The following is a 24,240-nucleotide window of genomic DNA, read 5'->3' as shown; positions in this document are numbered from 1 at the left end:
ACCTATTTGGAGACAGGGCAAACATCAACATAGTGGCATGTCAAAAGAGTCTATGAAAAATATAAACTTGACCTAGTGAACACTCCAAGAGTTTATATTGCTGATTTACAGATCTGTGAGTGATAAACTATATTCGGAACATTTTTTATTACTCTCTTGTGTCCTGTGAACACTCAGGTCTGCACAGCTAAGAAACATGTGTTTGATGAAGAAGAAGGACCCTGTTGTGGTCAAAATCTGAGAAAAAAAAATGATCCTGTATTATACTAGAGGATTCTACGTGGTCTAAAAAAAACATCAGCTTCAATATATTGTCAGCAATATATGGGACGTGTGTGCAGCATCCAGGACTACAGTGGCCAGGACCATTGGGATATAGCACTACAGCCTCAATCCACATTAGTTTCACATCCTTCTCTGTGGTTTCAGTGTATTCCTAAAGAGCTCACATGCTTGGAACACGTTTCTAACCTCCTGTGCTGATTTCAGTTTAGGTGAGATGTTTAGAAACTGAGTAGGTTAGAGGAGATCATGACACTAGGAAATAACAACAGCACTAGTGATGGCAAAGATTGGAGTGACTTAAAATAATATTTTTCTGGCTCACACTGGATGTAATGGCCAGGTAGAGACCCAGAAAGAGGTTCTCCAATTTTCTTTCTTTTTTTTTGTTGTTGTTTTTTGTTTTTTTGTTTTTTGAGACAGTGTTTCTCTGTGTAGCTTTGTGCCTTTCCTGGGACTTACTTGGTAGTCCAGGCTGGCCTCGAACTCACAGAGATCCGCCTGGCTCTGCCTCCCGAGTGCTGGGACTAAAGGCGTGCGCCACCACTGCCCGGCCCAATTTTCTTTTTTATTTATTTATTTTTTTATTAAGAGATTTTCTATTCATTTTACATACCAACCACAGATTCCCCTCTCCTCCTCCTGCTCCCAACCTTCCCCCCAAACCACCCCTCATTCCCACCTCCTCCAAGGCAAGGACTCCTATGGGGAGTCAGCAGAGCCTGGTATATTCAATTGAGGCAGGTCCAAGCCTCTCCTCCCTGCATCAAGGCTGCAGAAAGTGTCTCACTGTAGGCACTAGGCTCCAAAAAGCTGGCTCATGCACCAGGGACAGGTCCTAATCACACTTCCTGGGGGCCCCCTAAACAGTTCAAGCTAAACAACTGTCTCGCTTATCCAGAGGGCCTAGTCCAGGACCATGGGGGCTCCTCAGCTATTGTTCCACAGTTCATGCATTTCCACTAGTTTAGCTGGTCGTCTCTGTACATTTTCCCATCATGATCTCCATGTCCCTTGCTCATAGACTCCCTCTTCTCTCTCATCCATTGGACTCCTGGATCTTGGCCTAGCACCAGGCTGTGGATCTCTTCATCTGCTTCCATCAGTCACTGAATGAGGGTTCTATCATGACAATTAGGGTATTCAGCCATCTGATCACCGGAGTAGGCCATTTCAGGCACCCTCTCAACTATTGCTAGTAGTCTAAGGTGGGGTCATCCTTGTGGATTCCTGGGAACCTCCCTAGCACTCTGTTTCTCCCTACTCCCATGATATCTTCATTTATCATGGTATCTTTTTCCTTGCTCCCCCACTCTGTCCCTGTCCCAGCTGGAACCTCCCACTCCCCCATGTTCTCATCCCTCATCCTTTGCCCTGTATTACCTCCCTCATCCCCAGTTTGCTCATGTAGATCTCATCTAATTCTCTTTCACTGGGTGATCCATGCATCCTTCCTAGGGTCTTCTCTGCTAGCTAGCCTCCCTGGAGCTCTGGGTTGCAGTCTGGTTATCCTTTGCTTTACATCTAGTATCCACTTATGAGTGAGTATATACCATGCTTGACCTTCTGAGTCTGGGCTACTTCACTCAGGATGATATTTTCTAGTTCCAACCATTTGCCTGCAAACCTCATGATGTCATTGTTTTTCTCTGTTGAGTAGTACTCCATTGTGTTTATGTACCACATTGTCTTGATCCATTCTTCAGTTGAGGGGCATCTAGGGTGTTTCTAGGTTCTGGCTATTACAAATAATGCTGCTATGAACATAGTTGAGCATGTGTCCTTGTGGTATGATTGAGCATTCCTTGGGTATATGCCCAAGAGTGGTATAGCTGGGTCTTGAGGAAGATTGATTACCAATTTTCTGAGAAATCACAATACTGATTTCCAAAGTGGCTGTATAAATTTGCACTCTCACTAACAGTGGAGGAGTGTTCCCCTTCCTCCATATCCTCTCCAACAGAAGCTGTCTTCAGTGTTTTTGATTTTAGACATTCTGACAGGTGTAAGATGGTATCTCAGAGTTGTTTTGATTTGCATTTCCAATTTTCAGTGCTATACTTTTGATCTTCCAATGTGCAGATCTATGAACAACAACAACAAAGTTAATTCATTCTTTTAACACCCCCTGTCTTAGGGACTGTGTTGTAGCAAGGGAACATTGTATGAGACACTTAATTTCTTCAGTCCTCTGTGTGAGGTTGGGGATTGGAAAAACTCACAACATCCTGTTGGTTCATACTCCCCTGTCAGCTCCACAAGGACACCTCAGGTTATTCAAGGCACACTGGGATAGTGTCACTCTCCCTCGGGAAACATAATCTTTGCTTCACTCCAGGACATTATCTGGGAACTACCAGCTTTCACATTGATGATAACCCCACCTGCTAAAGAGGAAAGAGAAACAAATCAGAAGTCCCCATGGAAGTTGGCCTACAAGGCAGTCACACATGAATCCTGAGCACCCCAAATACCAGTGGTCCAGATAGCCTCAGTCCTATTTTTCTTTTTTTTTTTAATTAGAACACAGAAATGGTTAAAAATTTACAGTACAAAGTCACAGTGCTATGAGAAAATTTACTGTTGGTGTTTTACCATGGAGCATATACTTAAACTGTCTTCTATATTTATACCCAAAGATGAGTGCTGCTCTCAGCATTGGTCAGAGAAGCCTCTTTATGAAATGTGTGACACTAAAATAGGGATCCATGACTGCCATAATACTGAGAATAAGTGACTTCTGAATTCTCACCCCAAAACATATATATGATGTACCTGCTGACACCCAAGATAAGTAGCAGGAGACAGCTGGAGGACTGAGTTGGATGCTTTCTTACAGATACAATGTAACCATTATAATTATGTACACATAGCAGTAGTAACTTGCTGTACATGGCCAGAAAGAAGGAATGGAAGGAAGTGATGGAAGAAAGGATTTGAGAGTTTTAGAGGGAGAAGGGAGAGAGGAAATAAGGAATCAGAAAGGTGGTCAGGGAGGTCGGGAAGCAAGGGAGGGAGGAAAGGATAGAGGAGACATGAGAGGAGAGGCAAGAAAGGGTCATCAGAAGTGAGTGGCAGAAGAGAGAGGGTTGTAGCAATGAATTGTTCATAGATTCTTTTGGAGAAACTTTTTTCCATCTCAATCTTCATAAAATATCTTCTGCAATAAATTCCCCTTTCCTGTTTCAAAGGAAATATTCTGTAGCTCTTTCTTCATTAATTTAAAGGAATGCCATTCCAAGGAAGTTAAAATGCCACTAGAGGCTTGCCGGCAGGCCAATCTGTTGGAAGCATTTTTTTCAAATGAGGTTCTCTCTACCAAGATGATCAGAGCTTGTGCTACACTGACAAAATTCTAACCACCATACAAATATACAATGGGTCCTGTCAGTGTAACATAATCATTAACTGAGTACTCTTGTGCCCACTAGACATAAGTAAGTAAACGACTGAACAAGCACTTTAGTATAGGGATTCACCTCTCAAATAGAAGATAGTTATAAATAATGTGCAGCTTTATCCTGAACACATTTCGTTAAGTGACTTTTTCTTAGTGGCTTCCTTCTATAGCCTTGCAAAAGGGAAACCCATGAGTCATGAGATCACAGAATGTGTACACAATCTATCTCTGAGGTAACCACAGCCAAAACATCTTAAGTAAGAGGTCTCATCTCAGTTCTCCAATGTGGTATGAGAAATGTCTAATTATTCCTGTGATTTTTTTCCCCAAGATTTTATAACTTCTATGAAAACCCAGACAAACCTAAGATGAGACAGACTTAGCATAGTGTCTGAAAAATATTCCTCTAACCTTCAGAGCATCATGAACAAGGTGAACACAGCTCCCATAGTGGTGAGTGCCCATCAGAGATGGCACAGATGGCTGTCTCCCCAGTGTTAAGACCTGTCTCTACCACTGAGACTCACAGTACAAAGATTATGCATGGAGGAAATAGGGACACAACATGTCAGATGTCCAATTTTAAAGAAGTGGTAGCTGTTCCCTGGATCCTCACTGAACAGGTTGGTTTAAGTTATTCTCTTTCCTTCCCTGCTTTACATTACCAAGGCATGGAGAAAAGCCCTACAACCCCTTGTTCTGTATGGTGACCTTCACCTCAAGACAAAGGGTTTCTATTGTTTAAGTATGTCCCCTTCACCACTTCTTGTCATCACAGGCTTCTCTGTTTGTTTGTTTTTTACTTCACTTAACATAACCCTCAAACCTGGCTGCACGCTACTTCTTCTTATGAGGTGTAATGAACAGCTGACCTTCCCATCCCTCACCAATGCAATAATCATATTTAGGAACCTGATTTTGTCATGTGCTTCAAATGGTCAAGAGACCAGGAGGGAAATAAAAAGTACATAGAGACAATCAGGCATAGAGAGAGACTGACAGAAAGAGAGACAAACATACATAGATAAAAAGAGGAGCTCTTGTCTTCAGGTATGCTGTCCCTGAGTGGGCAAGTAGTGCTCTGAGACCTCTAACACAGCCACAAAATCAGTCCCTTGGGTCTCCTGTCAGATAAACATTTAAAGTCAAGTGAATTAAATGTGTGTAAGTTGCTGCCTCACAAGCTGTATTTTCTAGATGAGTGATAAGATTAACTGACACTAACAGAAAAGATTTCTAGTAGTTCCTTAATTCAAATTTCACACCACTAAAGCCTGAAGTACATCATGTGACTAACTTGCATCCAAAATCTTCTATAGGAATTTACAGGGATAAGAAATGAACATACGGTATCCTCTTCTGCATACACAGCGTGAATGTGGACTCAATGTTTTGCAAGCAAGGCCTGCTAGTGTAAATCATACAATTTCCTGTTAATACGGAATTAGAAATCCAAATGAAAGCAGAAAATGTTCCTGATTTTTTTGCGACCAGTTTCTCTAACAATCACAAGGTAAATCTCAGACATCTGAAGGGAAAATAGAAACCCTTGCCCTGTGCTTCCTTTTATCCTCTCAGGAACCTCCCCCAATGCAAAGCAGCCCTCAGGCTCAGGATGAAAGCCCAGGCCCAGCTGAGAAGCCCCATCTCCTTCTCACTAGAGCCTCCAGCAGAGCATGGCTGTCCTGGTGCTGCTCCTCTGCCTGGTGACCTTTCCAAGCTATAAGTGGGTCAGGTTTCAGGAGAGGGACCCAGGCATGTCATCTATGGGATGTATGACTGATGGTGATGTTGTTTGTCCCCAGGTGCCCTGTCCCAGGTGCAGCTGAAGGAGTCAGGACCTGGCCTGGTGCAGCCCTCACAGACCCTGTCTCTCACCTGCACTGTCTCTGGGTTCTCATTAACCAGCTATGGTGTAAGCTGGGTCCGCCAGCCTCCAGGAAAGGGTCTGCAGTGGATGGGAGTAATATGGTATGATGGAAACACAAAGTATAATTCAGCCCTCAATTCCCAGATCACCATCAGCAGAGACACCTCCAAGAGCCAAATGTTCTTAAAACTGAACAATCTGCAAACTAAGGACACAGCCATGTATTACTGTGCCAGAGACACAGTGAAGGAACGCCTGTGTGAGCCTGCACAAAAACTTCCCTACAGAGATACTCAGGACCACAAGAGGGCACTGAGGACCAACAGGAACTCCCAGGGCTAACATAGGTTTGCTTCAGAAGCTAGGAAGTTCTGTGCTACACTGCAAGGGCATATGTTTTAATACCAAAATGTGTGGTTTCCTCTTCCAACCAAGGATATCCTCTAGAGGCTCTTCTCCATTGTCATATTCTATTCAACTTTCTATATGTTCACATATTACAACAAATGGTTTTCCACACAAACCCTCTAAGCTCCCAGTTGCTTCTTGTTATCCCAGATAATGGCACATAGTTTTATACATTCCACATACATACACATATATTTATACATTTCCTTATATATACATATATTATAAATGGAGTCAACAATTCTAACATTTGTTGACTGTTAAGTTCAGTAAATAAGCTAGGGAATTTTGAAATATCTCTTATTTATCCTCTTTATTTTTGTACATGTGATAAAGAAACCACAGCTTCCCTAAGTTAATATTTTTCCCAAGACACCTTAGAAACTGTAAGATCCATGGTTTCTTTCTTCTACATCAAGAAGCTCCCATAAAAGGGTACAGTTGATTATCATTTTTTAGAAGTTCCTTTTTACACATATGTATTATTGGTAAGAATTAGCTTTCACATCAAAGTCCTAAGCATTGATTCCTCTATGTGGTGAATGACCAGTTTTTGTTTGGGGGAATAACTCACAAAATCTATTCTCTCCATATATAAAGGAGAGATATATTGTCATTAACTGTGGTCAACCTCCATGCAGCTCACTAGTCAAGATAATGTTTCCCATCTAACTAATTAATCTTAGCACTTTACAATATCCAAACCAGGGACACCCTGCCTTAATTTTACTTTCCCTGAGATCTGTTTCTTAGGTTACATTTGATAAGATATCCTTTTGTTCTCTTGGTGCCTGACTGTCATTTACAAAATGACCTCCATGTCTGCCATGTAGACTTCTGTGAACAGAGCTGCAGTAATTGCCAGAAGAGAGGTTATGATTGCTTATCCAGGTGCTATAGAAGCAACTGGAGATTTATGTTCAGTTCCTGACACACACAATTAGCAGCTCATAACCACCTGTATGTAGGCACAGTAGACCCCATTCCCTCAATTTGTCTTCATGAGCACTAAACTACCCAAACAGAAACATATACACATAAATTAAAATAAAGTATTTCTTTCATTTTTTTCATCCAGCACTAGGAGATATTAAGAGTTCTTGTGTAGTATGTATGAGGCCTTGATTCAAATGTTAATATTTCAAAAACATATTTCTCATTTTGATTAATAAATACTTTGAAACATCATTACTTCCTGTTAAAGATTAGGCCACTGACTCATCCAAGAGATCAGTCTCACTTTTCTTCTCAGTAACAACTCATTTCTATCACGTATCTGAGTCAGTCGGATAAAAGATACCTCAGGGAACACAGAGTTGAGAGGTGATATCCTCATGAACAGACATTACTCTACCCTCCATCCTCTAACTGCGTTCCTTCATCTTGACCAATCTATGTAGGCAAAAAAGATTGCATAAAGCCATCATCTCTATCACCAGAGAAATGGATATTAAAGCCAAAAGGATAAATTTACCTTGGAACCAAGGGAATGAATGCCATTTCCCAAAAGGAAGACTGGAAACAAGTGTTAGGATGGAGATAAAGGGGTCCCTGTGCTATGCCCATGACAACATGGTTCATTTGTGATATTAGCAAATACTGTGGAGGTCCCTCAGAGAATTACACACACAAGACCACCTGACCCAGCAATCTGGAGGAAGGAGAGGAGAAAAGAAGGAGGGAATGTAGATGTAACCAACCGTCTTATTAAATAAGAAACACAGAGCCGATTTAGAGAAGAAAGCCAAGAGGTCAGAACTAAGAGCCTTACTCTTCCTGCTTCAGCTATCCTGCTTCAGCCAAGAGAGCTCTCCGAAAAAAAAGGGCCTCTTTCTGTGTGTATGTCTTTATATAGTCTAGATGTTCTGCCTTCTCATTGGTTGTAAACTAAACACGTGACTGCCTTGTCATTGCCTGTATGTACCGCCCTCCAGGTCCTTAAAGGCGTACGCCATCACCGCCACGCATTTGTTATGGCTCTAAAACTCTGACCCCCAGGCAACTTTATTTATTAACAGGCTTATAAATAACCACAAACTATGAGTTCAACACAGGGAAGGGCAATGTTTGAATGAATGGGAGTGCTAATTGCTGAGACTGTGTGTGCATATGTGTATGATTGCACTTGCATATGGAGGCCAAAAGTTGATTCTGAGTGTCTTCCTCAATTGATCTCTACCTTGTTTTTTGAGACAGGGTCTCACACTGAACCTGGAGCTCACAGGTTCAGATACAATGTTTGGACAACAAGTCCCAGAGAATCTCCTGTGACCACCTCCCCAGTGCTAGGAATATAAGGATAAACCATCACATCCAGCTTTGTAGTTAAGTGCTGAGAACCAGACTGAGATACTCATACTGAGAGGCAGGCACCTCTCCCTGAGCCATCTCCTCAGCCCTGAATTTTATCAGTAAAAATTATACACATTAATAAAAATATTATAACCTATAAAAACACATACATTATATAATGATATTTAATATTAAAGTACACTTTAGTCAGAGATATTCCCATTTAAATTATATTGGCTTCTGGTACATGAACATACATTATATAGCATTATATATAAAATATTGTATTTTCCGAAAGTTTACAATAATGGTTACTTTTAGGATTTAGAGATTTGTTTGTTTACTCTATAGTTCTACTTATTTCTATATAGATATTACATATTAAGTAAGCATTTATAATCCCACCTAGAAAATATAATTATATACTCTATAGATATTAATATTCAAAATGGGAACAAAAATAATAGTAAAGGTATTTGATCAAGTAATCTCTTAAAACATATATTCAGAATGCTAGATGGCAATTATTGACCTAGATGAAGATATTTTAGCTTGATGGTGATTTTTTTTAGATAAATGGACTCATACAACACCCCCATATTACTCCATGTGAATATGATTGCACTTCTGGTTTTCAAAGATGACCATGAAGATGATTGTGCTCCAAGGCTGTATTTCATCCAGAGGCGTATGAAGTAACATCAGGGAAACTTAAGCTCTGTTACCTTGGGCTGGCATGACTGCAGGACTAGGGCTGACTTTGGAGTCACTGGAGACAGGTGTGTAAGAGAGGCTCCTGACATATCAAGCAAACAGCCAAACCACACAGGCAGGTCATGTACTGTGTATGTGAGGCAGATAAGGCCTAAAGCACTGGGCCATGCCTTAAGCAAACAAACAGCTCTGGAATGCGCAGTAATATCCTGACCCAGAGGAGCCTGAAACTGGACCCCCAAGATGACAACTGCTGATGTAAGATCCAGAGCCAACCCGGAACACCACGGCAGCTGGAAGCAGAGCCCTCCAAAAAAGTACACACATAAATACCTCAGACTTTTATTTAATAAACGAGATTGCTTACAATATCCCGGAGCCTGTGACATTTGGTTCTGCGTCTACTCACCCCCTGCCCCAGAGATCAGAGACAGTGGGACCCCAGCTGCAGAGCAAAAAAAACCATATGATTTTTAAAAGAGGCAATATATGGGCAATTAGGGATTTTTAAACCAATCATTGCCTAATGATAATTAATGTCATGAAGTCAATCTCTTGGTCAACTTGGGAGAGAAGAAGGATCTCGGAAAAGATGAAGGAAGGGAAATAATGATCAGAATATATTGAATGGAGAAATTATTTTCCAAACTTAATTATTTTTTTAACTTGCATGTGATGGTCTAGAATGCTGGTGCATACATTTAAACTAGTCACTAGGGAGACTATAGCAAGAGAATCTCTTACAGTTGAATATCAGCTTTATTTATATAGTGAGTTCAAGCCAACCAGAGTGGTCCTGTAAAAAAAAAAAAAAGGAGAAAAGTCAGCCTCTCTACCAGTGAATGTGTGTGTGTGTGTGTGTGTGTGTGTGTGTGTGTGTGTGTGTGTGACTGTGTTTGGACGTATGGCTATGTGTGTGACTGTGTTTGGAGTTGTGCAGACTGTCACTGACCCGACATCTATCCTCTCATCAGAAGATTTTGAAATTATCCTAGTTTTTTATCTATAGATGTGACCAACATCATGATCAAATCAATGAGGGAAGGAAACGGGTTGTGTCATCTTAAATCTTACAGCCATCATGTAGGAAAATCAGGACATGATATCAAAGCAGGAACGTGAGAATGGGAACTGAATCGGGAAACATGAAGGAACTCTGCTTAACATCTTGCACTCCATGGTTGTTCAGCATGCTTTCTTATACAACCCAAGAGCACCTTGCCATAGATGGCACCACCCCCATCTGACTAGACCCTCCCACACCAATCATTGCTCAAGAAAATGACCCCACAGTTGTTCTCACAGAACAACCTGATAGAGGCATTGTTATTCAACTGAGGTTCCTTGTTCTCTGATAACCTAGTTTGTGTTATGTTGATGAAATTCCAACCATAGCATAAATGTGCAAGCTAGTACTGTCATAATAACATGACCCATTGAGTATCAATGTGTCCACCAGACATAAGTAAATATGAATGTTAAAACATTTAAGAATAAGAATTCACCTCTCAAAGAGAATATAATTATAAATGATGTGGGACTTTACCATGAATATTTTCCATTTAATAATAACTTTTGCTTAGTGAAATCCTTTAGGGAACTCAGGGAAATAGAAACCCAAGGGAGCAAGGGAGTACAGAATATGGATACAAAATATCTCTGAAGTCACCAAAGACAAAAGTGCTTGAATAATTAGACTTATGCCAAGTTCTTTAATATAGTATGAGAGCTGTGCATTTATTTCTGTAATAGTCCTCCCCAAAATTTTGTTACTACAAGGAAAATATCAGATAAACCCAAGATGAGACATACTGAGAATAATATCTGAAAAATATTCTTCTAATGCTCACAGCATCAAGAGTGGGGGAACACAGGATTCATAGTATGGGTGACCATCAGAGCTTGCACAGGATGGCTGACTCCCTAAGGTTAGGACCTGTCTCTACTACTGCCACTCAGAAATAAGGGACACAAAATGTGAGATCTCCAATACCAATACAGACATTCTCTGAGTGCTGACTGAACAGGTGGGCTCCATTCCTGCACTTCACTTCCCCTGTGATTTACATTAGCAAAGCGTGGAGGAAAGATCTACACACTCTTGTTCTCTATGGTAAAAAAACATCTCAAGGCACAGGGTCCCCATGTTGATGTCTACTTCATCTCTGCTTCCTGTGACTTCAGCTTCTCTGGCTTAATTTTTTTCCTTAGTTAACATAACTTTCAAGCCTAGTTGCATAGTGCTGTGTTTTATGAAATTTTATGAACAGCTAAACTTCCCATCCCTTTCTCATCACAGACACCATCTCCTTGTCTTGACTCTGTCTCCCCTGAGATAAATTTTGGTGAATGGTGTCCTAGAATTTGTGTCTTTCACAAATGTGTACCTCACTGATGCTTCCTAGTAGTCATATCAGGCCCCTGAGATAATTTTAATATTTTCCTATTTGTAGATAGAGGAATCATCAACATTGTTTCATGTGACAAGAGCATTGAAATATATATACTTCACCTAAGTGAACAGCCCAAGAGTTTATGTTGCTGGTTTACTGATCTGTGAGTAATGAAGTATATTGTACAGTTTTCCTTGCTCTTTGGTGTGTTCTGTATACCCAAGAATGTACATCCAAGGAGAGATGCATGGGTGTGGTGAAGAAGATGGCCACACTCTCAGGTCATGTGCTTCCCAACTTATACCGTGGGATTCTACAGATCTGAAAACAGCAGGCTTAATATCATGTTAGTGAAGACACAGCCATGTATTACTGTCCTAGAGACAGTGAGGAAAATCCAGAGATGAACATAGAATTCTCAACAGAAGAATCTCAAATGGCTGAAAGACATTTAAGGAATTGCTCAACATCCTTAATCATCAGGGAAATGCAAATCAAAACAACTCTGAGATACCATCTTACACCTGTCAGAATGGCTAAGATCAAAAACACTGCAGACAGCTTATGTTAGAGAGGATGTGGAGCAAGGGGAACACTCCTCCACTGTTGGTGGGAATACAAACTTGTACAGCCACTTTGGCAATCAGTATGGCAGTTTCTCAGAAAATTGGGAATCATTCTTCCTCATGACCCAGTTATACCACTCTTGGGGATATACCCAAGGAATACTCAAACTTACCACAAGGACACATGCTTAGCTATGTTCATATCAGCATTATTCATAATAGCCAGAACTTGGAAACAACCTAGATGCCCCTCAACTGAAGAATGGATAAAGAAAATGTGGCACATATACACAATGGAGTATACTTAGCAGTAAAAAACAATGATATCATGAAATTTGCAGGCAAATGGATTAAACTAGAAAATATCATCTTGAATGAGGTAACCCAGATTCAGAAGGACAAACATAGTATGTACTCACTCATAAGTGGATACTAGATATGAGGGAAGGGATAGCCAGACTGCAACCCTAACTTCAGAGAGGCTAGCTAACAGGGAAAGTCACTAGGAGGGACACATGGATGACCCTGTGAAGGAAAAGTGGATGAGATCTACATGAGCAGACTGGGGGGGGGTGGCAGAGGGCGAGGAGTGGGGGATGAGAACATAGGAAAATGGGGGAGCTGAGCTGGAACAGGGACAGAGTGGGAGGGCAGGGAGGAAGATATCATGATAGATGAGGACATCATGGGAATAGGAAGAGGCAGGGTGCTGGGGAGGCTCTCAGGAATCCACAAGGACGACCCCACCTTGGTCTGCTGGCAATGGTCCAGAGGGTGCCTGGACTAGTCTACTCTGGTGACTGGTCTAGCAAATAACCTAGCTGTCATCATAGAGCCTTTGTCCAGTGACTAATGGAGGCAGATGCAGAGACCCATGGCCAGGCACCAGGCTGAGCGAACTCCAAGAATCCAATTAATGAGAGAAAGGAGGGATTCTGCAGGTGAGGGACATTGAGATCATGATGGGAGGACATGCAGAGATGACCAGCCACACTAGTGGAAGCCCATGAACTGTGGATTGGTGGCTGTGGAGGCCCCATGGGGCTAGATTAGGCCCTCTGGATATGGAAGACAGTTGTTTGGCTCGAACTGTTTGGGGGGCACCCAGGCAGGGGGATCGGGATCTGTCCCTGGTGCATGGGCAGGCTTCTGGGAAGCCAGTGCCTGTGGTGTGACACCTTGCACAGCCTTGGTGCAGTGGGAAGGAGCTTGGACCTGCCTAGGCTCAGTGTGCTGGCCTCTGCTGACTCCCCATGGGAGACCTCAATTTGGGGGATGTGGGGATGTGGGGTGGCTTGAGAAAGAGGTCTGGGCAGGGTGGGGAAGGAAGATGAAGATCTGTGGATGGTATATGGAGTGAGTAGAAAATTTCTTAATAAAGAAAAAAAGAAACTCATTGTCATACTTATGTTTTTACATACATGTTCTTTGCTCAGTGACTACACAGTTATTGTTTTGAGGGGATATCTCATAAACTCAACTCTCTCCATATATGAAGAATATAATATCATATTAAATGAGGTCAAAATTCCTACAACTCACTGTTTGAATAATCCTTCCAGTATAACTGTTTAGACATCACTCTATAGTGTGTAAGCCATGGTCAACTTTCGCTCAGTGGTAGTTAACTTGAAGTCAGTTTTTTCAGGTTCCACTTGATATGAAATCCTTTTCTTCTCTTGGTGCCTGGCTGTCACTCATAAAATGTCTTTCAGGTTCATCTAAAGTATGTCATGGAATCCAGCTCCATGGATACAGGCTTCATAGAATAAACCACGGCATAGTGAAATCTAATGTAGAATTTTCTTATCTGAGGGGTATTTCTAGAGCATCAGACTTTTTTAATCTGATGGTCTTTACAAATAAGTTTCTATCTATCTGAAAGGAAAAGATCCATACACATTCTAAGGGTCATTTTCTTTTAATCTTCCTCAGCTCTGATTCTACAGCTTCTTTTCAGCTCATTTTTTCCTAGCTCCTCTTCTCTACACAGCTAAACACATCTTTCTAGCAGGAGACTCTTTGTCATAATAAGAAAAGTTACAAAGCCCTCTCAAGTTCAAATGCACATTCCTTGAGAGGATAAGGTGCAAAGCCATTTGCCACAGCAACACATAGGGAGGGACAAGGTGCTTGGCACTTTCCCAGCCTGTGACATCCACAGTCAGCTGGACAAAAAACTTTTTTCTTTGGACTTGGTTAATTGATTAGTTGTTATTTGAGACCTAAGTAAATAAACATTTAGTTAATTGAAACTTGAGTTTTATATCATAAACTGAGGTTAGAACATTAGTACAAATTATTAATTGCTAAAGGGTCAGAGCAGGTGAATTCTGTGAATGCATTATCAGCTGCCAGCAGAGGAAGCTCAGGGCAATTCAGTCTCTGAAGGACCTTGAATCAACAAAGGGAGACACTTTGTAATTTCATCCTTGAGTCTAATCTGTGAAAGTCCTACTTGTGATCTATCCACAGAGACTCTTGTCTAGCCAAATTGCTCTGTCAGTAAGCTAATTATAGAGAACAGGCTTCTAAGTTTCTTACTGTAATGTGGAACAAAGGCTGTACTGTGAGAGTTGTTTTATATGCCAGAATAACACAGGGTAAGGAGGAGTTGTTCTCCTGACCTTGCACAAACACCAGTGCCCACAAGACGGAGCTGTAGTCATGAGATTACATCTCCACATTTCATGACAATGCATGATAATGGGGAGATACCAGCTGTATTTGCACCTGTGACGTCACAGACAGGAGCAACTGGTCATTTTCAATCAGTGACCCCATGGTCTCACCAAGTGGGGCTCCCCATCAGAGAGTCATTCGCCTGGTGGGTCAACCTGCTGAACACTAGTTTGGTGACAGCCTCTGGTAAAGCCATTGCTACCAGCAGCTCTCTACATTCATCCAGCTCAAAGTCATGTTTACACCATTGTGAACAAAGCTGCAGCAAATATGATAGGGAAAGTTATGGTCCCTCTTACAGGCACTGAGAAATATCTCAGTGATTCAGAGAGAATTCTGTTCCTACAGGGAATAGGGTTCAGTTTCTGACACCCACAATTGGCAGCTCCACCTGTAAGTCTGGGGGAACCAGTACCCTCTCTTGGCCTCCATAAATACTGTTCTACCTACCATGAGCACTATACTACCTATACAGAAACATGCAAATTATTACAAATAAAATATGTCATTAAAACTTGCTCCCCAGTGCTTGGAAGTAGTTCTTGTGTAGTATATATACTGGAGGTCGACAGCTACATTGGTTGTGGTTGCCTGTGTGGAGACTGGTGCAAAGCGGGTGAGCTTCGAGACTACAGCATAATTAGAACCTTGCTGCTGCAGGCAGCTCTTGCACTGTCTGCCTGGAGGTTCTTGCTGCCTCTGCCATCAGCTCTGCACTGGGTGAGCCCTGTGGGAGTGTTAACTGGCCACAGTGTCAGGCATGACCAGTGTGACTGCCAGGGAATGGGCCGAGAGGAAGCTGGGTGCCTAGGCTGACCGCTGAAGTCAGTCAAGGGCTGCTCTTCTAAAAGATTCTGCATATTTCTGCCTTGCTGTGGACTGACTGGAGGTTTTTCTGGCTGGAAAACAAGACAGCTTCTGTAATCTCAGAGGTGCCCTGGTAAGGCCAAGATTAGAGCAGGAGGATGCTCCAGCGCTTCCATGGGGATCACTGATAAATGGTAGTTGTTTATGGGGCTTGTTGGGAATAATTAATGAATTATATTTCATCTCATAACACTATAGTACCTGTGGCCATCATAGATGAGTGAATTAAAGATTCTTGAGTCTGCAGTGTAGGAAACAAGGGGGTATATTAGTGACTGAGAGAGGGTACTTGGAGCGATGTGACATGCCTCAGCTTCTGCTTGCCCACTCCTCTTCGGTAGTATAGAAGCAGAGGAAAAAAAACAATCAAAACACCTGCTTAAGGAGGATTGATTCAAGACCATGGCTCAACAGAGAGACCATTTAGGTACAGTTTGTGGTTGTGGAACAGGCAGAGCCTGAATCACTAAGACGACATCAGGGTCTGGAGGACCAGAGCCTATGTGGGGCAGTGAAAGATGGGGAGCACAAATGGGGAGATCTTTTTAAACAAGCAGGGAGCTTGATGTCTTTGAATTACACAAGGACATGTCGAAAGGGAGCTGGAAATGGACCAGTGAAAGGGTTGGGTCAGTACTGAGACTTCAAAGTCATCATGAAAACTCCAGATCTCAGTCCCTTTATTTCTGCCAGTATTTACACTTGCCCATGCCCAACCCCAAAACGTGATGTTTGAACTCTGGTGCTGTGGGTATCAGAGGTCAGGGATTGGAACACAGCTGTGTAAATATTTAACATTCCCTGTCTCTGTCCCTCTCCCTCTTCTCACCTCTCATCTCTCTCTGCCTGTTTTTGTCACCTGCACCTGACAGTCCACTTGGCTGGGTAAGCCTGTTCTCTGGAGCTGTCCAGGCAGAGCATGCAAAGATGAATCTGGTCACCAGGAGGCATCTGAGATCTGCTCTGTGATCTGTGCCAGGGGCATGAAGTGACCTGCCTTTGTGACCTGACTCCAAGGTGCTCTACCACCCACAGGGTTGGGCCTGGTGTAGGATCAGGGTGTGTGTGTGCGTGTGTGTGTGTGTGACAGACAGAGAGAGAGAGAGAGAGAGACAGAGAGAGACAGAGAGAGACAGAGAGAGAGACAGAGAGACAGAGACAAAAGCAGAGAGACAGAGACAGATGAGAGAGACTGGACAGGCTGGCTCTGGCACTCCCTAGTTGTGTAAATACCCCATCTACACTCTTCACTTTAGACATAAAACCCTGCCCTGCTTGGTGTGGTCATTTATCCACATAGGTCTTGGGAGTCCAGCCTGGTGGCATGCAGAGCCTCAGAGTAACCACGAGGGGTCATGAACGTTGAAAAGCCTTTCCCAAACTGCAGTATGAGCCCATGTCCCCAAATTGGTCACTAATAATAGAGCACATGATCCCGTTCACCCTAATTGATGAATGCCTAATAGGGCTTTCATCTCCTGTTACCACAACCAGACAGGGGTCCAACCACTTCCTCCCTCCCTGCTCTGAAGAACCTCCCACGGGCATTAGGTGCAGTGACGCTTATAACCACAGGGCGGCAGCAGAGGCTTATTTATGGGAATCCGGCTGGTCAGTAGGCTGGAGACTGGGCTGGGAGGGTAGGAAGGTGCAATCTGACTCCAGTGGTCCTGCAGAGGATTTTTTCTCCTGTACACTTAGTGGAGATGGAGACTTCTGAGAGGAGGTAAACTGATAAAACTCCATGTTTTACTCATGTCATATAAGATGGCTGCTGCCATACAACCTGTCTCTATGGCTGTGGATTTTAGTCATGTGTCTGATTAAGGGCCTGTCAGAGATTCCGTGGTGATGTCACTTATTTCCCCCTTTCCCTATTAAGATTTTTGGAGGAAACCCAGGGGATGCTTCTCCTTCTACAAAAGTAAGAGATATGAAAGCCCTAATGGAAAAAAGTGTGTGACATACTTCTTGTATATTCATACAAAAGTCAGCTGCTCATATCCCCTACTGAGAACTGATCAGCCTGCATGTTTGAGGTAATCCCAATGGTCCGGAAGGAAATATACTAAGGGTTGGAGGGGACCAACAGCTGGAACCAAGACAGGGTCAGAGATAAAGTATGCTCACTAGAGATAGGATTTTTAAAAATTCTAGAGTTCCGAGGTGTTTCAGACAGTATCCCAAAGAATTCAACATGTGGAAATCCTGAAACTCCCAAGTAAAACCCAAAAAGGTAAAACCATTTGTAAATAGTTAACTATAAACTCAAGTAAAAATATGTTAGAAGAATAAAAAAATCATAGCTAGAAGGGTAATATTCACAGTATTTACCTCCAACTTCCAGAAATGTGAGAAATATGAGGCAAAATAAAAGGAAAAATTGACTTGTAGAAACAGACCCAGAGTAACACTGGGAACCAAATACACTCAGATGACTGAAAATGTGGTCATGATATGTTGTATGCCCAGAGCCTGTCCAGAGGAGACACCTCTGCTTCTTCAGCCTTTTCTCTCCTAGGTGGACTTCGTAGATGTTGCTTTGGACCCCGCTTCACCTCCATCTCAGCTAACATCACCAGGCTCACTCCTGCCACACCCAATAATTGTTACCTAACTCCTCAAGTTGTCTGGGTAACCAGCAGGGCTAGGAGCCTGAAGAAGCCCTTTGTCCACCGTCAGTGTCTCCTACACCAGGCATGGCCACAGCAGAGGGTTTTAGCCTAGCTTCATCCAGGATGTTATCTCGGACCTGGGGCATGAAGCTGGTAGAAAGACCTGTGACTCCCAGGCTCTCCCTGTTGCTGTTAGCACTCTGGGTGCTGCTCCTGGTTCCAAGCCACTGTTTTCAAGGCCGTCCCACATGGCGTTTTATCTCATCAGAGGTGGTCATTCCTCGGAAGGAGATGTACCATGGTAAGGGATTTCAACCACCAGGACGGCTCTCCTACAGCTTGCGTTTCAGGGGCCAGAGACACACCATCCACCTGAGAAGAAAGACACTTATTTGGCCCAGGCACTTGCTGCTGACAACTCAGGATGACCAAGGAGCCTTACAGATGGATTATCCCTTTTTCCCTGCAGATTGTTACTATATTGGCTACCTGGAGGGGATCCTTCAATCCATGGTCACTCTGGATACTTGTTATGGGGGCCTGAATGGAGTCATAATGTTCGATGACCTTGCCTATGAAATCAAGCCCCTCAATGATTCACAGAGGTTTGAGCACTTTATTTCTCAGATAGTGGCTGATTCTGAAACAGTCGGGCCTATGAATGAATGGAAGCATGTGGACCATAGCGTAGGCCCCCTCTCTTCCAAAACAAATTTCACTGTGGCGCCCAGAATGTCTAGTAGAGACTATGCTACACATCCAGCTGCTGTAAAAGGCCACCTTCAAGCAACTGTGTCTGTATATAATGCAACCAAGAATGTTGATAGAATTTGCACATATTTGTTTTCGCTAACCAGTTTAATGGACACCTATATGAGAAATATCCATATGCGCTACTATGCCATTCTCTTGACTGTGTATACCGTAGAGGATCCATTTAATCACAACCCCTCAGTACCAGGAAGTGAGTCTCACAGATACTATATCGCAAACTTTTATAACAGATTTACCCCTGACGCTTCAAGTATAATTAATAAGGATTCGCCCCCAGATGAAAATGTCAGACCAATTGAACAGAGTATCTGTAGTTCCAATGCTCTAACCTGGGTTGGTCAAAATAAGCGCTACTATGTATTTGTGTCTGTTGTATTAGCCAACCGTGTAGGGAGGAATTTAGGTATGAATTTTGATGATGAGAGTTCCTGTGTTTGCCAGAGAAGGCGCACCTGTGTTATGTTCAGGAGACCTCTGCTAACAGATGTTTACAGCAATTGTTCCCTTGTAGAGATAAACCAAATACTCAATACCCCCGGTACCATGCCATGTCTTTTCTATGACCATCATACTTACTATAATAAATCAAAGACCTATGGTATTTGTGGAAATGCGATACTAAATGAAGGTGAGGACTGTGACTGTGGCTCACACAAGGCATGTTATGCAGATTCCTGCTGCCTGATTAATTGCAGTTTCACAAGTGGTAGCATTTGTGATAGAGAATCATGCTGTATAAACTGCACCTACAGTCCTGCTGGGACACTTTGCAGAAGTGTCCACAACATATGTGATCTTCCAGAGTACTGTAGTGGGAATGGACTCCATTGCCCAACAGACTTTTATCTGCAAGATGGAACACCATGCTCAGAAGAGGGTTACTGCTATCAAGGAAACTGCACCGATCGCAATATGCATTGCAAGGAAATCTTTGGTGCAAGTGCTCGTGAGGGCAATCAAAAGTGCTATGACATCAATAAGGAACAGTATCGATTTGGACATTGTCATAGAGCAGAAGGAAGCCTCTTATTCACACCTTGTGCTGATAGAGATAAGATGTGTGGAAGGTTGCAGTGTACCAATGTCACCCACCTTCCACGCTTGCAGGAACATGTTTCATTCCATCAGTCACTCATTTCTGGGTTTTCCTGTTTTGGGCTCGATGAGCATCGTTCAACAGAATCAACAGATGCTGGACGGGTGAGACATGGTACTCCATGTTCCCAAACTAATTTCTGTGATCAAGGGTCTTGCAATGGAACTCTTACTAAACTGAATTATGACTGCACCCCGGAAAAGTGCAATTTTAGAGGAGTATGCAATAATCATCGGAATTGCCATTGTCATGTAGGTTGGGACCCTCCAAACTGCGTGGGAGAAGGACCTGGAGGGAGTGTAAACAGTGGACCCCCTCCACATAAAATGCGCACAGTAAGACAGAGACAACTACCAGTGATATATGTAAGAGTGGTCTTTGCTCGTATTTATGTCTTTATAGGCTCATTGCTCTTTGGGATGGCTGTTCGTGTAGCAGCTACAAAGACTATCAAATATGAAGACTTGCAAGATGATTTACTTCGACATGGAACTGCAGCCACTGCGCCAAATTAAAAAATGAGTTAGCCTCCTGGCCCCTGTAAAATAAAGAGAAATAAAAAGAAAATATGAGTGTCAGTAAGAAGACAAGGTAAAACTCAAGACCACAGTTCTGAAGAGCCTGAGTCTACTTTGTGCGGCCATGGGAGGTGTTGGATTCTGAGGCCATCTGTCTTTGATATGTTGCTGATGCTCACACTGGAATAAATCTTTCAACATTGCAAATTGGTGTCATCTGTACTTTTTATAAGTTGTTAGGAGCTGCCCTAAGCTTGTTCCTTGTTAGTAGAATATTGGTGAAATTATTAAGGCCACTCCACATAGTTAAAAGGAGATTTATTTAATGGTGTAACTTACAAGTTAAGGGATAGGTAGGTCGCGGGGTCTGGGGAAGGTGTATTGCAGTCCAGCAGTGTTCTCTGGAGCTCTGCTTGGCCCACCTTCACCGTCCAAGGTCCCGGAACCGAGTGCGAGTGCAGCCCATCCAGATCTCAGGTCTCCAGGCACCTCACTTGGCCCCGCCTTGTAGGCGTGACAGTTGCCGAAGTCTCAATGGGGGTTGGAACTTTCAGATCAAAGCTGGAATGGCTACCCACTACAGTAGAAGAAGCCCTTGAGCCAGGATTGCTCTGGGTCTTAGGTCTCTGGTCTCTGGTTAAAGGAAGTTGTCTGCATCTCTTTTAAGAACATATCTAGGGTGACTCTGTAAAATGCGGTTCCTGAGCACTGACTCTCTCCCACCCCTTGTCACCATCTTTGTCGGTGGCACTCTCTCCCACAGCTTGTGGACAGGATTCTCAAGGACATGGTTAGAGGAATGGAGGGAGTGAAGGCAGACTTGGGATCCAGTTGAGGGCGTGTTATAGGAGCACAGAAGCATCACCTCATACTAAGCCAGGGAACTGATATTCAGAACATCACCGTTAACACAGATCCATGGCTCACTAAGCATACTACCCACAACCTCATGGAAACAGCCTTCCCAAGGCCCCACTGTCAGAATATCACAAAGAACCCAATCTGGAGAAGGGTATGCTGAGTCTCCTGGAGGAAGGCTCTGAGGGCACAGGACAAATGTCATTGGCCATGTAGGAGCTGCAGCAGATGGCAGTTGAAGTTCAGGTGTCAGCCACCAGGAGGAAACTCACTGATGGGTGAATTTCAGATCAGCAAGGCCCTGAGACCACAGACTTCCAGAGTGTCTTCTGCTCCGCTGTGCTTTTATATGTGTGAGGCTGCCATCTTTCCCTGGTATTTGGCAAAGTGAGAATGGGTGTGAAGTGGTCCCCACTGCCTGTAATATGTTTATCTCATGGAAACATCCTGTTCTACTGGGCCCTTTTACCTGTGGATTATTATGAAGATGATTTCTTCTTAAACTGTACTGTCGAATTGATAATAATGTTAGTTTAAAAGAGTTTTGATGATAATAAAACAAGGATGTGTCACACAGCTAGACCACATGAGATTCTATTGCGGAGCCATATAGACTGTGGCTTAGGCTAATAATTAAGAAAAATAATTGAGTCCCAGTAGCCCAGATAGTTTGAATTCTTCTAATCTTAATGTAGGGAGGTGTGTTCACAGGATTCAGAGTGCATCATTGTAGATGTAACCAACCGTCTTATTAAATAAGAAACACAGAGATGGTTCAGAGAAGAAAGCCAAGAGGTCAGAACTAAGAGCCTTACCCTTCCTGCTTCAGCCAAGAGAGCTCTCCGAAAGGGACCTACTTCCTGTGTGTATGTCTTTATATAGTCTTTCTGTTCTGCCTTCTCATTGGTTGTAAACCCAAACACATGACTGCCTCGTCACTGCCTGTCTGTAGAGACTTCCAGGTCTTCTATGGTTGGGATTGAGATTAAAGGCGTGTGTCTCCAATGTTGGCTGTATCCTTGAACACACAGAGATCTACCTAGCTCTGTCTACCAAGTGCTGGGATTAAAGGCATGCACCACCACTGCCACGCTCTTGCTATGGCTCTAATAGCTCTGACCCCCGGGCAACTTTATTTATTAACATACAATAAAATCACATTTCAGTACAAATAAAATACCACCTGAAACAAAACTTTGAAAATAACTTAATGTTAGACTAAGATGTTTTAGTCAAATATCTTTGAGGCGAAAAACCCAAGAAGACAATCTAAAGTTTTAGAAAGGCTTACAGTTGAGTGAGAACTCTTTAAGGTCAAGAAACAATAACAAAGAAGCCCAATTACCGTTAGCTGAGTACTTTCTTGCTAGGATTGGTTGATGACCAAAGATGATGATTAATTCCTTCTACCCATTTTTGCCCTTAATCTCCTGATGTAAAAAAAATATATATATATAGACAGTTGGGTATATATCCTGAAGATTTAAAGGAGAGCTGACTGATTCCTTTTCATATATAAAAGTTTAAATTTGTGATTCCTTTAAGATTCCTTACAAGATTACCTTTCAAGATAAGTAACAAAGTGATTGGTCCTCTCTTTTTAACCACAAAACACAGACTGCCAGTAAATATATATTATATATAATCTTCCTTGCTTACACACTGTTAATCTATAACAAGTTGCTTGGGAAGGAATGTACATGGGTTCTTGGGATAATTTGTTTTTCACCTGTAATATGTGAAATGTTTAATCATGTAAGGAATATGGAACACATGCATTTTTTTCTTTGTGTTCATTATATTTGTTCACTTGAAAAATAGACTATAACGACATTGTAATTCCCATATTGCTTGGAAAAACTTTGTTTTGGTACATAAGCTGTAGAAAAGAAGTACACAGTAGAAGAATAGAGAGGATAAATAAGGAAATAACCAAGAGAGAGTATGGGTGTCTTTTCCCTTATCCCCTCAGATAAGGAAGTCATAGTACACGCTGACTCTGTGGGTTCTCTTTGAGCCCTGTGCTGCTAGAGGCTGCCCCCTGCAAGGCAGCAATAGACAGAGAATCAGTCTTCAGTGTGCCCTAAATCTGGATATGACCTTCTCTCTTGCTTTTGTGTTCCCTGAGATATAATCTGTAGTACATGCCAGACAATTGTGCTCAGGGAAAGGGCTGTTCTGTTAATATTTGGTATGTGCTCAATTAACTTTCATTCACATGTTTTTCTGAACTCAAATAACCTTCCTTGAATCACTGCCTCCTTTGTTGCATCAACATACAAAAGTACACTGAAAATGAAGAAAAGTTGTCTGCAGCATTAGACTGCAGGTTACCTCATTCTTTAGGCTCTGTTCATCCCCAGGTTCCCTCCAGCACTGACAGAAGATAATTTATACCCCAATACTGTAGGAATGAGATTGCTGCTCTGACCTATGCTCCTGCACTCCCTAATGATTCTCAACCCCAGAGAAGACAGTTCTAGCAACCAAACAGCCACCACTCGGTCACCAAACAAGGAGGATTAAGCAGGACAATGGGATTGACTGTTTTGGTGTGAATGTGGTGCCCCTTGAGCAGGTTGAGAGTCTGAAATTCTTCCCTCTGAATGCTGTGAAGTAAACTAACTGGTTTAAACCAGACCATAGGAAGTTCACCTTAGTCCTTTTTCTTCCTTACATATATAGGTGTGCAGAATGTACCTGCCTTAGTAGCTAAGTGAGTGAATATTGCTCTTCCAATGTTCGAGAAAGGCAGACGTCATCTAGCATAATGACCACTACCAGAGCCATAGAAGTTGTGACAGATGTGCAAGGACTGACCACAGGGGACCCTGCTGTTGTGAGAATTTTTTACTGAGGGAGTCATAAACAATATCCACCCGTTCCTTATAAGGTCCCAATTGAC

General features: G+C 42.6%; 1 protein-coding gene, 1 long non-coding RNA gene and 1 gene segment (V, D, J or C); 2 read left to right on the top strand and 1 right to left on the bottom strand.

Moving 5' to 3' along the window:
• The window catches only part of LOC131923898 (Ig gamma-1 chain C region secreted form-like), a 549,642-nt gene that overhangs the window by 290,578 nt on the left and 234,824 nt on the right, over positions 1-24,240 (top strand).
• On the bottom strand, positions 893-15,829 carry LOC131923911 (uncharacterized). Of its 2 annotated transcripts, none has more exons than XR_009382749.1 (3): positions 15,676-15,829; positions 2,505-2,669; positions 893-2,366 (listed from the first exon to the last, which is right to left on the bottom strand). It is a non-coding gene; the product is annotated as an uncharacterized LOC131923911 (long non-coding RNA). The 2 variants fall into 2 exon arrangements; XR_009382750.1 differs by having other exon boundaries at positions 2,550-2,669.
• On the top strand, positions 18,138-20,684 carry LOC131923896 (disintegrin and metalloproteinase domain-containing protein 20-like). Its single transcript, XM_059279136.1, has one exon. The coding sequence runs from the start codon at positions 18,174-18,176 to the stop codon at positions 20,472-20,474; it is 2,301 nt and encodes a 766-aa protein (XP_059135119.1). The 5' UTR covers positions 18,138-18,173; the 3' UTR covers positions 20,475-20,684.

This window comes from Peromyscus eremicus, chromosome 14 (genome assembly GCF_949786415.1).
Source record: "Peromyscus eremicus chromosome 14, PerEre_H2_v1, whole genome shotgun sequence".
Taxonomy (NCBI): Eukaryota; Metazoa; Chordata; class Mammalia; order Rodentia; family Cricetidae; genus Peromyscus; species Peromyscus eremicus.
Note: the sequence above shows the minus strand (reverse complement) of the source record. Positions and strands in the feature narration are given on the sequence as shown.

Excerpts from the sequence above, each read along its gene's own strand:
- LOC131923896 (XM_059279136.1), top strand. The coding sequence starts at position 18,174 with ATGGCCACAGCAGAGGGTTTTAGCCTAGCTTCATCCAGGATGTTATCT.